At 46.7% G+C, this 14,279-nt stretch overlaps 1 protein-coding gene across 1 annotated transcript; it reads right to left on the bottom strand.

Annotated features, from left to right (window-relative positions):
* Positions 1–5,544: 5,544 nt before the first annotated feature.
* On the bottom strand, positions 5,545–10,077 carry Mcl1 (MCL1 apoptosis regulator, BCL2 family member). The gene is made up of 3 exons (XM_031374832.1): positions 9,335–10,077; positions 8,819–9,066; positions 5,545–8,111 (listed from the first exon to the last, which is right to left on the bottom strand). The coding sequence occupies exons 1-3, from the start codon at positions 9,954–9,956 to the stop codon at positions 7,995–7,997; spliced, it is 987 nt and encodes a 328-aa protein (XP_031230692.1). The 5' UTR covers positions 9,957–10,077; the 3' UTR covers positions 5,545–7,994.
* Between the last annotated feature and the right edge of the window lie 4,202 nt (positions 10,078–14,279).

Genomic DNA, 14,279 nt, shown 5'->3' with positions numbered 1-14,279 from the left:
GCTGGCCTCCCAAGTCAGAGCTCCACTGGCCTCTGCCTCCCTGTGCACCAGCATTTGTGGCTTACTTCTCTTATGTAGGCTGACACCACCATAGCTAGCTTCTGCTCTGTACAGATCACAACACAAAAAGGAAGAGAGACCAGACTTCAGCCACCAAATGTGGAGGAGGGGAAACTAGCAGGCAACAAGGGCTCCCCAAAACCCAGCATCACCAAGGTATTCCTCAAGAGTAGCTGTTGGAGTTGGTGTTTAGCGTGTCCAAGGGTCCAACTGGATTCCCAAGACCAAAAAACCCCCAAAAATAAATAAATAAGTTCAAACTCCCTCCCCGTGTCTCTCTCTCTCTCTCACACACACACACACCCTCATTTCAACACAGTTGTTTCCCTGTTTCTGTTTCACTGCCTCATGAGGGATTTCTGAGAAATGAGAACACACGTCACTTCCCACAGCCTGTGTGTGTGTTTGTTTGTTGTTTAAATATTGTTTTATCTATCTTACTTTCTTTGAAATTTTCTTTTTGTAGCCCAAGCTGGTCTGGAACTGGAGGCAATCCTTTTGGGTCTGCTTCTCACAGTGTTGAAATTACTAGCATAGTTTATGGTGTTTGTTTTTGTTTTGAATGGAGAGATGGGAGCGGGAAGGCAGTTCTCAAGCTCATCCTTAGTAATCCAGAATGTTCCACACCAGGAGAACCACCACTGTGGAGAACAGTCACCTGCAGGCTGCGCTGTGCTCAGACCTGGCTTTCTTGGGGTCAAAAGGAAGTAAACAAGACTATCATCCTCAGGAAACGTGAACAGCACCTAACAGCTGCTCCTCTGCTGCAGCCCAGCTGTCTCTCCCATCGGAGCTTTCAGGGCAGAGACTGTGCCAGGCTCACTAGGGAATGGAGGTGTGAGCTGAGCAAAGAAAGGCAGAGGAGACTGGGGAACAGCACCTGCACAGGAGTACCAGGCACTCTGGCTCATGCTTAGAATTCTAGCATGCAGTGGTGGCTAAGGCAGGAGACTGCTGCAAGTTTGAGGCCCACCCAGGACACATGGCAAATCGTGTTTTTTTTTAAAAAAAAAAAAAAAGCTGCAAGCTTCTCCAACCAGTTAAAAGCTTTTTCCTCGACTATTTTCTTGATCTCCTGCCCAGCACACCTTGTCCCAGGCTAACTTGAATAAACAAACATACACATGTAACCACAGGAGAGTTGGGGGTAAGATTCTGAATGGAATGCTGCCCCAGCCAGTTAGGGGACCAGGAGCTGAGCTCTCCCCAATTGCTGGATTAATACCAGCAAAGCAGCCAAAACAATGAGCTCATGGACGAGAAAAATGCAGTCTGTGGGGGGAAGTCTAGGCAGCCAGAGCAAACTGGTTTTCTGAATCAGGACGGGAAGAGCAGTAATTGAGTCTCCCACGGGAACAGAATGAAGACAGAAGTCGCCACAGATTTAGTAACTTTCAGGGGGTGTTCCGACTAAATTTTGTTTTGCAGAGTGTAGCTCTTGGTCCTATGCTCAAAACCTCGCTTGCTTTCCTGGCTGTGAGAGTATGAAAGGTGAAGGGTCAGGCAGCTGTGAGGCTCCAGCGCTAGTGTAATAGGCTAGACAGACACTTAGGTAAGGACATGGCAGCAAAGCCAGCATTTACAAGACTGAGCCCAAGGAACAAGAATGTCTCAAGGAAGACAAGGCACTTATAGCTAGGCAAGTTAATATCACGACCCTCACAGTATATTGTGGAAGTCATGATATTGGCTGTGGGGGTCCTATCAGTTGCTCCCTGTCTGAAGTAGAGAGCTGACAGGGAGCTTGGTCAAAGTTGATGTGTAGCCAATTGCCAGAATATATAGAATCTATGTCACTGTCCCGGGAGTAAAAGTAGAACTCCAGACTTTTGGGTTGGTGAGGACCCAGCCGTTAAGAATATATGGTGTTCTTTACAAAAACCAGTTTGTGTCCCAGTGCATGTAGCAGATGGCTGGCAAATGCCCGTGATTCCAGCTCCTAGGGACCGACCCACTCACATCCTCATTAACTCTCTCCCACATATAAGTAATTAAAGATAAATAAAGCCACAAACCTTTAATCCCAGCATTTGGGAGGCAGATCCTGGGAGTTCAAAACCAGCATGATCTATATAGTAACTGTCAAGCAAACTACATAAGGCTACATATAGAGACTCTGTCCCAAAAAGAAAGGCAGAAGAGTGTGGTGACACAAGCCATAAATCCTAGCACCTAGGAGGCAGGGCAGGTAGATCCCTTTGAGTCTGAGGTCAGCCTGGTTTATATAGACCAGCCTGGTCTACATAGTGGTGCCTGTTTCAAAAACTAAAATAAATAAAAGGGACAAAGGGATTCCAAGACATTTCCTAGCTGTTGGAAACTATTATTATTTTGTAGAAACTCACAGGAGGCAAGAGTAGGAAAGAAAGACGGCTGCATGTTTGAGGACAGTCCTGGTCTACACATAGATTTGCAAGCCTTTAAAGTAAGTAAGTAAGACTTTTCAAATCATTAGTAAAGAATTACTAGGGCTGGAGAGATGGCTCAGCAGTTAAGAGCACTGACTGCTTTTCCAGAGATCCTGAGTTCAATTCCCAGCAACCACATGGTGGCTCACAACCATCTGTAAAGGGATCTGATGCTCTCTTCTAGTGTCTGTCTGAAGACAGCTGCAGTGTACTCATATAAATAAAAAATAAATCTTAAAAAAAGAAAAAAAAAAGGATTACTGATCCGGAGCCTGCTTCTTCTCTCTTGACTCAGGTAAGAGTCAATGGAGTCCATGGTTTTGCCTGGGCAACACAATGACACTTGGTCTCAAAACAAAACACTCAATTCTGGAGCCCTTTGACTCACCAGCCTCCTGGTGGATGCCCCTCCCCCTTCCAGATGCTTCGCATAACTGAGATAAGCTAAGCTAACACTGTAACTACTGTGAACTAAGAGAACTAAGTTTTCAAATCTCTAGAGAAGCTTTTGAAAGAGGGGGTGGGGGAGGTTCATGAAGGCAGAATTCTGAAATTACTGAACAAACCCTGAAAAACTTAGAATATTCTGCAGATTCTTCAGCTCCAGGAACCACCTGTGCTTTGGGCTATAGCCAAGCTGTACACTAATGGGACTTCTTTTTTTTTTCTTCCCCACCCCCTAATGGGATTTCTTAAATGCTCATTTTTATAAAATCCTCCAGTTATAAAATCTTGTTTTAGAGAAAAAGAGTTTTTAAGCTGGCTTTGTGGCTGCCTTATGCTAGGATGTGAGAGGCAGAGGCAAGACTATCATCTCAAGCCCCATCTCAGCCTGGGCTGGGTGGGGTGCCAACATGTCTCAAGAAAAGGTGGCACGGGATGGCAGTGCAGATGCGGGACCTTGCAAAGGTTAAATATACACCCTAACGGGTAACACTCACAAAACCCAGTTAGATTGCTAATTGGCTGCTTGCTATCATTCAGAAGGCTCTGGGTTGACCCCATCACTAGCTGCCTGAACATTAGTTATGTCAAACATGGTGGGTGGGTGGGTGTCATTACTGAGGCCTCTAGTGACTAAGGCCACTCTTTGAGTAAAAGTCCTGGTCAGCTTTAGAATTCTCCCAAGCAGTGGTAAAATTAAGATATGCACTACCACACCCACTTTCTACTTTTGTCCCCAAACAAGTTTCTAGGCGACCTAAACCAGCTTCAAAATCCCTAAGTGGCAAAGGCTGCCCTTTAAATTTAACCCCTGACCCTCAGACCTCCATCTCAAGTCACTGGGATTCCCAGATGTGCATCTCACATCTACTCTATGTCATGAAGCATCAATGGGACCGGACCCATCAAAGCTAAGGAAGTGCCCAAAGTTCAAGGCAAACCTAGCTCTGTATCAAAAGTACAACCCAACCATCCCCCACCCCCCCACAACCAATCAACAGCAGTACTGAGCAGAACTTAAGCTAGGTCAAGATTTGGGTGCTTGCCGGGGTCTTGCTATGTAGCACAGGCTTACCTTAAATCTAATATACTTTTGCTGGGAGTACAGGTGTATGCCAAGCAAGATTTAACTTTTCCTTGGGTGCCACTGTCCAAACATGCCTCTGCTAAGGGAATACACTTGCACACAGCTCTGCTTTTTCAGCCCCATGAATCAAACTCATGCTGACCTTTTGTTTTGTGAACTACTGACCCATGTTCCCAACATGTGAGTCACTCCTTTCACTTTTGTGTCTGTTGAGAATTTGTGAACCGGGATCAAGGTAGAAGAGGCCGTCACATTTTCTGGAGCTTTTCTCAGGTATTTTGAGTTGGCTGCCTTCCATGGATGCTGGGAACCGAACTTGAGCCCCTAAACTGAAGAGCCATCTCTTCAGCAGCTCCCCCCTACACCAACTTTTAGAGAACAGGCCATGCTGGCCTTGAACTCCAGGAGGTACTTCTGCCTCAGCCCAAGTGCTGGGGTTATGGGGTAGGATGCCTACCACAATGCAGCTTTACAATAAAGTTACTGTGATCTTAATGAAAAAACCCATGGAAGAGGGGACAGATGTTAAAACAAGCAAAATTAAATAGAGTGCAGATCCTGTTTGCATGATTAGTATCTGTGGCTGAGAACCAGTTATGCAAACCTCAAATTTGCAACTTCCATGGTGACTCACTGCCCCCCCTTCAAGGGATGTGACAAAGGCAGGGTAGCACTAACCAGCTTATCCTCAGCTCCTCAGAAAGGGCACTGAAAACCAAGGTGTGTGTGTTTAGTCATTGCTTTGCTAACCTTTTTACATTAAATAACCAGAAACAACACACACAAGATAGGGGTTTGAGAAGGCAGAGTGGGTAAGGGAAGGGCACTAGTCACCATGCTGGAGTTTGATCCCCAGGTGCCACAATGGGATAAGAGAACCTTGATTTGTAAGTTGAACCATTGTACTACAACTGCTATTGTTTTCATGCACTGATACCTGGTTAACTTCCAAGGGTAGAGCCTGCAATTGGCAGGTGGGGGGAGGGGAAGCAAAGCTAATTTCTCCAAGTACACCACTGCCTGCAGAGGCAGGGATAACACCCAAGATCCCAGCTTAAGCACAGCAGGATTGCCAGGCCATGGTGCCACACACGCTTAATCCCAGCACTTGGGGGACAGAGGCAGGTGGATTTCTGAGTTCGAGGCCAGCCTGGTCTACAGGGTGAGTTCCAGGACAGCCAGGGCTATACAGAGAAACCCTGTCTTCAAAAAAACATAAAAACAAAACAAAAAAAAAGCACAGCAGGATCACCATAGACATTCAAGGTCAACCTTGGCTAATGAATTTAAAATACAAGAAACCAGTCAATGAGAAAGCCAGGTGTGATGCTAGGCATTCTCCCCCACCACCCCAAAAAAGTACAGAATTAGTTTACACAAGAATACATTAAACACAAGTTTAAATTACAGTTACTATATTCCTTTGCTATAAGAAAACCAATCGCGACTTTTGCTTTTATTTCACTTACATTTGCTCAGCTGACTTCCCTAAAAGGTTTGCACAAGAGAGGAAGGCGATAAGAAAAGACCCATACCACACCTTACTTTGGGGCAGGAAAAGGTTTATTTTTTAACTCAGAAGAAACAGAAGTTAGGGAAACATTTACAACCGACATCAACTTGCAGTTGGTCCTAACCCTTTCGGGAACAGCTGTTAAAAGTGTTAGGTGCTCTACCAGAATGGTGTTCACCCAGACAGAATATACATGGAAGATGCTTGAAGATTGCATGTTTTTTCCCTGAGAGACATGTAAGACAAAAAGAATTTGCTGAGCCATCTTCCCAAGCAGCTCCTCCCTCTTCACTTTGGAGGATGTGCCTCAACTCTTCATCTAGCCAGCACTCAGACCACATGCTTCTTCTCCCTCTAAACCAATCCCTTCCCCCACTTGAGCTCTCCAAGTCTTCATGGCCCTGGACCTAAAATACCTACTAAGATCCTGTCTGTTTTTCAGCTTTCACCCCGTGAGCTGGGAAGTCAGGCTCCTAGTAAACGAAACTTCCATGACTGGATGAGAGGTCAACTTTTTAGTCACCTCAACCATTGGGTTTACTCAACTACATAAAGTGCTCTTAAGTCCAAAGAGATAAACATAAATAAGCAAACTATGATCAAGGATAAATACATAGGTACAAATTGCTCCAACAAGATGGCCTATGGTTGAGATGGGCAGGCAGGGCACTTCTTCCCCATTACATTCTTAGTCATTTGATTCATGCCTATTTTTATCTGCAGCCCTGACTAAAGATCATATTCTGAGGTTGAAGCTTTCAAATGACCCTAGCTTAAACACCTTCAGTTTACCAGTGGCTTTTGTATAACTGGGTTTAACAAAAAACCTGTGTTTCTCTATACTTAAGCGAACATATTCATACTTGTAGCAATTCCCAAAGGACCTTTGATGCTTTTCTTATCAAAATAGGATAAAGTAACAATGGAAAACATGCCAATCCAAGAATACCCATACCTGGTTACTGTTGGTCACAGGGCTCAAAGAGGAAGTGTTACTGTCCTCCAACAATAAAGTTGTGCTGACTCTGATTAGGATGGGGGAGGGATTACTTAGATTCAAAGTTTTGGGGGTTGGGGTGAGAGTTCTAATGTAGATAACTAAAATGGTCAGTAAAGAGCACAGGGAGAAAATGTAGGCTATTATCTATAGGGGGACAGGCATGACAACTCAACAGTAAGGGAGGAGAGGAAGTAAAGGTTACACCCAGAGACCAATCAATACAGAAACTCAAAGCTTGGCAATCATTAGTAGAAAAGAAATACATATTTGTTTTATTGACACCAGGCTTAAACTTGTGTTAAACAAGTAAACCCTGTGAATAGCACCATGGTTAAGATTCTAGCCTGCTAGCTAGGCAGTGGTGGTGCAAGCCTTTGATCCCAGCACTTGGGAGGCAGAGGCAGGCACCTGGTCTACAGAGTTCTAGGACAGCCAGGGCTACACAGGAAAACTCTGTCTCAAAAAAACGGGAAAAAAAAGTAGACTACCAAACCACTTTACAATTAAGTCAACAACAGGGGATCAAATGTCTTACACATCTGCCTCTTAAATACAAAAGCAGATTGAATAGTTAACCCTGCATAGTTATAAATCTGATTTGTTCTACTACAACCAGCCCACACTCACACAACCTGTTCTGCATGTACACTAGAACGGATGACAGAGTTTTAAAAAGCTGTAAGAAATACATTTCTAACTAGAGAAGCTGCAAATTTCAAAACGGGTATGGAAAAAACTAAATCCAAGACTTCCTTCTTATGTTCAAAGAAATAGACTTTCTGTAAAAATATATACAATTTTTACAGACAAATACATTTCATAAGTTTTCTTAAAAATCGAGGCTGTTCAGTTTTGTAACTAATTAGTCAAGTAGTTTTTGGCCATCACTAGGCTAATAAACCTAAGAATCATCCAAACCAAGCCAAAGTAGACAGGTCCAAAAGTCCTGAGCACTTGGACTCAAGAAGCACACCCGGAACTACTCAGAGAGCCTCCCTTCACACTCTTGTACAGCACTGCAGCTTCGAGCCAGTTTGGTGACTTGGAGGTTACAAATCCATTTTACACAAGTCACCAACATTGTTAGGGCTTCTCTCTCCACACTCTGAGCAGAGTAATGGATATTTATTGAACTCTGACTAGCCTGATGACTGGCCCCGCTTCATCTCCAGACAAGGAAACCAAAGCTTTCCATCCTCCATCCACCCCTGTCATTCATTCTAGAAGTCCTCCTCCATGGCCTCCGGAGGAAACTCTGCTTCATTCAGACAGTGACTCTTCCAGAAGGACCACTTTTCCCATGTATTTATTCTTGTTAGCCACAATCCTGTAGCCACTTTCTTTCTGCTATGTTGCTACAGTAGAACTGGACTGTAAAAATCCTGGGCAGCTTCAAGTCCACCTTCATAAATACACTTGTTTTCACAGAAGCATGTAGTTTGGTGGCTGGAGTTTTAAGAGTCCCCTATTGCACTCGAAAGGCTATCTTATTAGATATGCCAGACCAGCCCCCACTCCAGCAACACCCGCAAAAGCCAGCAGCACATTTCTGATGCCGCCTTCTAGGTCCTGTACGTGGAAGAACTCCACAAACCCATCCTAGAAAACAAAAAAGAAAAGCACATTTTCAAGTATGGGTTTCTGCTGTTGTAACACTAAATACAGAGAAAGGGTGAATTAAAATATCCCCCTAACAATGGTGAACCAATTATCTACCCTGGGATGCAAGAGACTTTTCTGGAGTTCTTTCCATTGAGTAACATTCACAAGTTACCTTGCAGTAGTTTTATTGCACCTCAATTACTTTTGTACAATCTGAGCAAAAGAATTGAGGGCCCAGAACCACTCTTTGGATCCTCATGTAGTATTTCTCCCATGGGTATGTGTTTCCTAATGAAGATGAGTTCACCTTACACCAGAGCTCTTTGAGTCTTAACTTCTAAAATGCAGGCTCTACCCCTTATCCATTTGATTAAAATGAGAGGCCCACTGGGAATGTAATTTAGTCATCACAGGTGACTCTTACTTCTTCACGGTTTGAATCCACTGCTCTGAAGATTATCCAACTGAATTAGAAGAACAACCTACAGAATATAAGACCTTTTGGTACAATTCAAGACGGTCATAATAAGTTTTTCTCTGGACCTACCACCTACAACGACCAACATCATGCAACAAGACACATAAATTATTAGATCTGAAGCCGTAGAGGACTTTTGTAAAAAAAACCTTTTAGGTGCCTTCTCCACAAATCCTGCACCCCTTTTTCCACTCCACGGCCCCTTTACATCACAAGGCAAACTTACCCAGCCTCTTTGTTTGACAAGCCAGTCCCGTTTCGTCCTTACAAGAACATCTGTGATATTTTCGGCTAATGGTTCGATGCAGCTTTCTTGGTTTATGCTCTTTAAGTGTTTGGCCACAAAGGCACCGAAAGAAATTAGAGTCACAATCCTGCCCCAGTTTGTTACGCCATCTTTGAAAACATGGATCATCACTCGAGAAATACATTTAAAGTCGCCTTCTTTCTTAATGTCCAGTTTCCGAAGCATGCCTGAGAAGAAAAGCAAGGAACCTCATGGCCTCCTTTGTCTGCAGTCGGGCTACTACCCTCCTGCCCACCCACGACGAGGGGAACCGGGTTCTCCCGACTCTGGAGCAGTCAGGCGTACCCCACGCCGACATTGACATCCCACCCTTTCCGGCCTTTGAACCCAACAGCCAGATGGGCGGAAACAATGACTCACGGCCAGAATATTCTGGTCGCAGAGCCAGGCTCCGGCTCTTCCCGCACGGCCTGGCCCGCCCCGGGCGCCGCTTACCCTGGAAGGCCGTCTCGTGGTTGCGCTGCACGCCGTCGCCCACGCGCCGCAGGGTCTCCAGAGCCCTCCGGCCCGCCGCGCCGGCCTCGCTGAGAGGCTTCGAGTCCTTGGAGCCGGTCGCCTGCTCCCGCAGGTAGCGCGTGATGATCTCAAGCGACTGGCGGTACAGCTCGTCCTCTTCCTCCTCGGGCGGCGGCGGCGTGGAAGGCAGCGAGCCGTCCGCCCCGGAGCTTTTGGCCGCCTCGCTCACGCACTCCAACAGGGGCAGCACGGCCGGCCGCTTGCTGATCGCCTCCGGCTCGCAGCCGTCCAGCTCCTCCTCGGGAGACATGATGGCGGCGGCGGCCATCTCCTCCGGCGGCACGGCGAGGAGGCCGGGCGACTTAGGCAGCCGCCTCTCGGCCGCCGCGGTGACGTCGGGGTCCTCGGCGCCCACGGGCGGCGGCCGGGCGACCACCCGCGCGCCGGGCAGCAGAGCGGCCTCCCCTCCCCCCTCGCGCCGCGCCTTGGCCTCCTCGGCCGCCAGGCGCGCCCCTGCCGGAGAGCCGCCGCCCGCGCCGAGGCTAGCGCCGCCGCAGTACAGGTTCAGGCCGATCACCGCGTTTCTCCGTAGGCCAAACATGGTCGGGCGCCGCAGGCTGAGGGGGACGAGCCGGGAAGGCCACGACTCCAGACCGGAGGCAGGCGGAAGTCAGGAGTGAGGAAGGACGTCCCCAGCCGCCGCCTTAGTGCCGCTCTGACGCAAGCGAGGGCTTCCCGTAAAAGGGGAAAGGGGCGGGAGTTTCCGGAGCGCTGGCCCGCCCACTCCGAGCCTCTTCCGGCCCGAGTGCTCGCGCGGCTTTCACGGCTACCGTTGGCGGATCGCGCTTCCGGGCTTGGCTCGCGGCTTGTCCATTCTGTCCGGTGCGACTCTCAGCCCCGCTGGCCGAGTGCTCGGCTTCCCTGGGAATAGTCCCTGCTCAGGAATGCCTGCTGGTCTGTGTCCAGTTTTGAGTTTTCAGAATGCCCTGGAACTCTGCGTGGCCCAGGCTGGGGTCCTAACATTAGCCAGTCTTGCCTTAGCCTTTCTCGTGCTGGCACCGTAGGCTTGCATTACCTGCTGCATTTTTATACCACACCAGTTCTTAAACATTTTTTTTTTTTTTTTTTTGCTCGTGTGTATGTGTGGTTGTGTACCTGCCTCCAGGTGGGTGCTGGGAGTTGAACCCATCACCTGGAAGAATAACCAGGGCTCTTAACCTCAGAGGCATCTCTTTCCAGTCTCCTGCACTCTTAACCATTGATTCACTTAGAAATTAAGGGGAGTCCTGCTCGGTCATTTTTTCCTACTGTGAACCCCGACTCCATGTGTTCCAAAATGACTTCATGGACTACTAGTAAGGAGTTACATGGAGCCTGCCACTGAAACCCAATCCTAAAGACCTGAGTTCAATACACAGAACCCACCTAAAAGGTGACGGAGTGAGACAACTTTACAGAGTTATTCTCTGGCTGCCGAAACAGCCCAGCTCCCTACCCTACCCTACCCCTAAACACGAGAAGTCTAAAAAGAAAAGCCATTTATAGTAGCTGGGCCTATAGCTCAACTGGTAGAAGTTGTTGCCCAGCCCTGGGGAGGCAGAGGCAGGGGACTCAATTAAAGATCATTTTTGGCTACATGATGAGCCTGCTGTCTAAAAATAACGATGGTTACAGGTATAACTTAGTTGGTAGAGAGACTGCCCATCCCTGTGGAAGTCCTAGGTTGATCCCCAGCACTGCATAATACAGTGAAGATCTTTGGTGTACTGGTATACTGGCTAGACTTACGTCAACTTGACACAAGCTGGAGTTCTCAAGACTGGTGGTCCTGGGTTCTATAAGAAATCAGGCTGAGTAAGCCATGGGAAACAAGCCAGTAAGCAGCTCCTGCCCATGACCTCTGCATCAGCTCCTGCCTCTGGGTTTCTGCCCTGTTGTCCTTCAGTGAGTACAGTAATGTAGAAGCAAGCATAAGCCAAATAAACCCTTTCCTCCCCAAGCTGCTTTTAGTTATGTTGTTTTGCCATAGCAATAGAGACCCTAAGACACTTGGTCTGCATAGGAAGCTCCAAGTCAGCCAGTGTTAAATGGTGAGACCCCGTCTCGAAAGAAAGAAGGAAAAAAAGAAAGAAAGAAAGAAAGAGAAGAGAAGAAAGGAGGAAAGGAAAGAAAGAAAGAAAGAAAGGGCAAGTTGGCTTAAGAATGTGGCTTAATAGGTAGAATACCTGCCTAACATAAAGCCTTGGGTTTAAAACCCTGTAAAGTGGCTGCACACCTTTAGTTCCAGAACTCGGAGGGCACAAAACAAAAGGCAGCCTGGGGAGATGACAGCCCGTCCCGTAAAGACAACTGCTGCCAAACCCTGGAACCCTGTCTCTGACCTCCACTCACATGCATTAAATCTATACATTTTTTAAAAAAATATTTATTTTATGTATATGAGTACACTGTAGCTGTACAGATGGTTGTGAGCTATCATGTGGTTGCTGGGATTTGAACTCAGGACCTTCAGAAGAGCTGTCAGTGCTCTTAACTGCTGAGCCGTCCATCTCTCTAGCCCTAAACCTATACATTTTTATCATCAGGGTTTTTGTTTGTTTGTTGTTTGGGGTTTTTTTTTTTTCTGTTTTTTTTTTGTTTGTTTGTTTGTATTTTATTTTTTTGGTTTTTGAAACAGGGTTTCTCTGTGTAGCCCTGGCTGTCCTGGAACTCACTCTGTAGACCAGGCTGGCCTTGAACTCAGAAATATGCCTGCCTCTGCCTCCCAAGTGCATGCGCCACTACTGCCCAATATAAATAGATAAATATTAAATTACAGTAAATAAGGAGACAGGGAACCATACGATTATTGTAGGACAAGATCTAGAATCCTAGTTTTATAGGATGTGGCAGGGAGTAGGGAGAGAAGCATTTTGCAGTCTAAAAAAAAAAATTATTTTTTTTTGAGACACGGTTTCTCTGGGTAGCCCTGGCAATCCTGGAACTTACTCTGTAGATCAGGCTGGCCTCAAACTCAGAAATCTGCCTGCCTCTGCCTCCCAAGTGCTGGGATTAAAGGTATGCACCACCACTGCCTGGCAACTAAAATATTTCTGTAAGGAACTTTTAATCAGGAAACAACAAGTACCGTGCAGTGGTGGCACATGCCTTTAATCCCAGCACTTGGGAGGCAGAGGCAGGCAGATTTCTGAGTTCGAGGCCAGTCTGGTCTACAGAGTGAGTTCCAGGACAGCCAGGGCTACACAGAGAAACCCTGTCTCGAAAAAAACCAAAAAAAAAAAAGGAAACAACAAGTAACCACCATCTGATGTGTGATATGTGTGATATGTACAGGAAATGTTGCAACCCAGAGGAATTCATTTGCGTTAGATGACATACAGGAAAGCTTTATGGAAGAGAAAGTCTTGCCCAGGTTGGTCCCCAATTGGAAGCCATCTTCCTGCCTTGGCCTGCTGCATTCTAGAAGTAAAGTCAAGAAACCAGCTGGCATATTCAGCATGACCTTAAAAAATGCCATTTTAATGCTGTGCATGTGCGCATGAATGCAGATGTACCTGGAGGTCTGAGGCCGGTGAGGCAGCTGACTGAGGTGCTGCAAACTGAACGTGGGTCCTCTGAAAGAGCAGCATGCTAGCTTGACAACTGAGCTGTCTTGCCATTCCTCTTTTAAAGCTTTTAGAGACAGGGTCACCTGTAGCCTCAGCTGGCCTTGAACTTGCTGAGTAGCTGAAGATAGCCTTGAGCTGATTAATTCTCCCGATTCTTCCAAGGTTGCCCCACCTGTAAGCAGCTGGGGAACATGACACCGAGTACCATGATGTATGTTCATTACTACTAATTGTGGGGTTGGGATGAATGAACAGAGGAGACTAGAGGCAAAGTACTAGCTGAGTCTCCTGCAGTCCCGCAGGCAGATGGTAATGTCCTGGGTGGCTGTAGAGTGCCTAGCTGAAAGCCCAGCACGCTGAAGACACAGTTCTAGATCCAAAGCTAGCCTAAGCCACATCGAGAGGCTCCGTCTCTCAGAAACAAAAACAAAACAAAAACAAATGCCGGTGCTAGGAGGGGTGACTTATTCCTGGACTCCACCAGTGTTTGATAGGCAGCTAGGCATCGGGCCGGAGTCCAAGGTCGTCATCATCCTCTGTTACTGTTACATAACCACTCTGAGGCCAGCCTGGGCTACCAGCAGTTCCTGTCTCAAAAATCAAAATAACCAAACACATTAAAACCAAAACAAATTCAGAAAGAGAGAGACCTATAATGTGCAGTGGAAGTGGAAAGAATACCTTTAGAGACACGGGTTGGGGTGGGAGGGGGCTTAGGGGTAAAGGTGCCTGCCTGCCAGCTGGCTTGATGATCTGAATCAGGAGAGAATGGAGTGCCTCAGGTTGTTCACTGACCTTACAGGTTGCCAGGAATTATACCTCCCAGAGTTTGAGGCTTGGGGCTACATTTTACAGGCCAAGCCATGGGCCAGTCATTAAATTGAAGAAGAGAGTCATATATTTTTAGGGTGGAGGTATGTATCCTTTAAGATTATGAGATACAGCCAGGCAGTGGTGGTGCATGCCTTTAATCCCAGCACTTGGGAGGCAGAGGCAGGCAGATTTCTGAGTTCTAGGCCAGCTGGGTGTACAGAGTGAGTTCCAGGATAGCCAGAGCTACACAGAGAAACTCTGTCTAGAAAAACCAAAAGAGGGGCCTGGTGAGATGGTTCAGCGGGTAAAGAGCACAGTCTGCTCTTCCAAAGGTCATAAGTTCAAATCCCAGCAACCACATGGTGACTCACAACCACTCATAATAAGATCTGACACCCTCTTCTGGTGTGTCTGAAGACAGCTACAGTATACTTACATATAATAAATAAATAAATCTTAAAAAAAAAACAAAAGAAGAAAAGATTATGAGATACAAGGGAGGA

This window comes from Mastomys coucha, unplaced genomic scaffold (assembly GCF_008632895.1).
Source record: "Mastomys coucha isolate ucsf_1 unplaced genomic scaffold, UCSF_Mcou_1 pScaffold16, whole genome shotgun sequence".
NCBI classification, from domain to species: domain Eukaryota; kingdom Metazoa; phylum Chordata; class Mammalia; order Rodentia; family Muridae; genus Mastomys; species Mastomys coucha.
This window is presented reverse-complemented; position numbering and strand designations above follow the sequence as displayed.

What these genes read in the sequence shown, in the direction of transcription:
- Mcl1 (XM_031374832.1), bottom strand. Translation starts at nt 9,956, where the DNA reads ATGTTTGGCCTACGGAGAAACGCGGTGATCGGCCTGAACCTGTACTGC. An exon ending in CCACGAGACGGCCTTCCAGG is followed by an intron (nt 9,067 to 9,334) that starts GTAAGCGGCGCC and finishes TTTTCTTCTCAG; the next exon opens with GCATGCTTCGGAAACTGGAC. An exon ending in TTGTCAAACAAAGAGGCTGG is followed by an intron (nt 8,112 to 8,818) that starts GTAAGTTTGCCT and finishes TTTGTTTTCTAG; the next exon opens with GATGGGTTTGTGGAGTTCTT.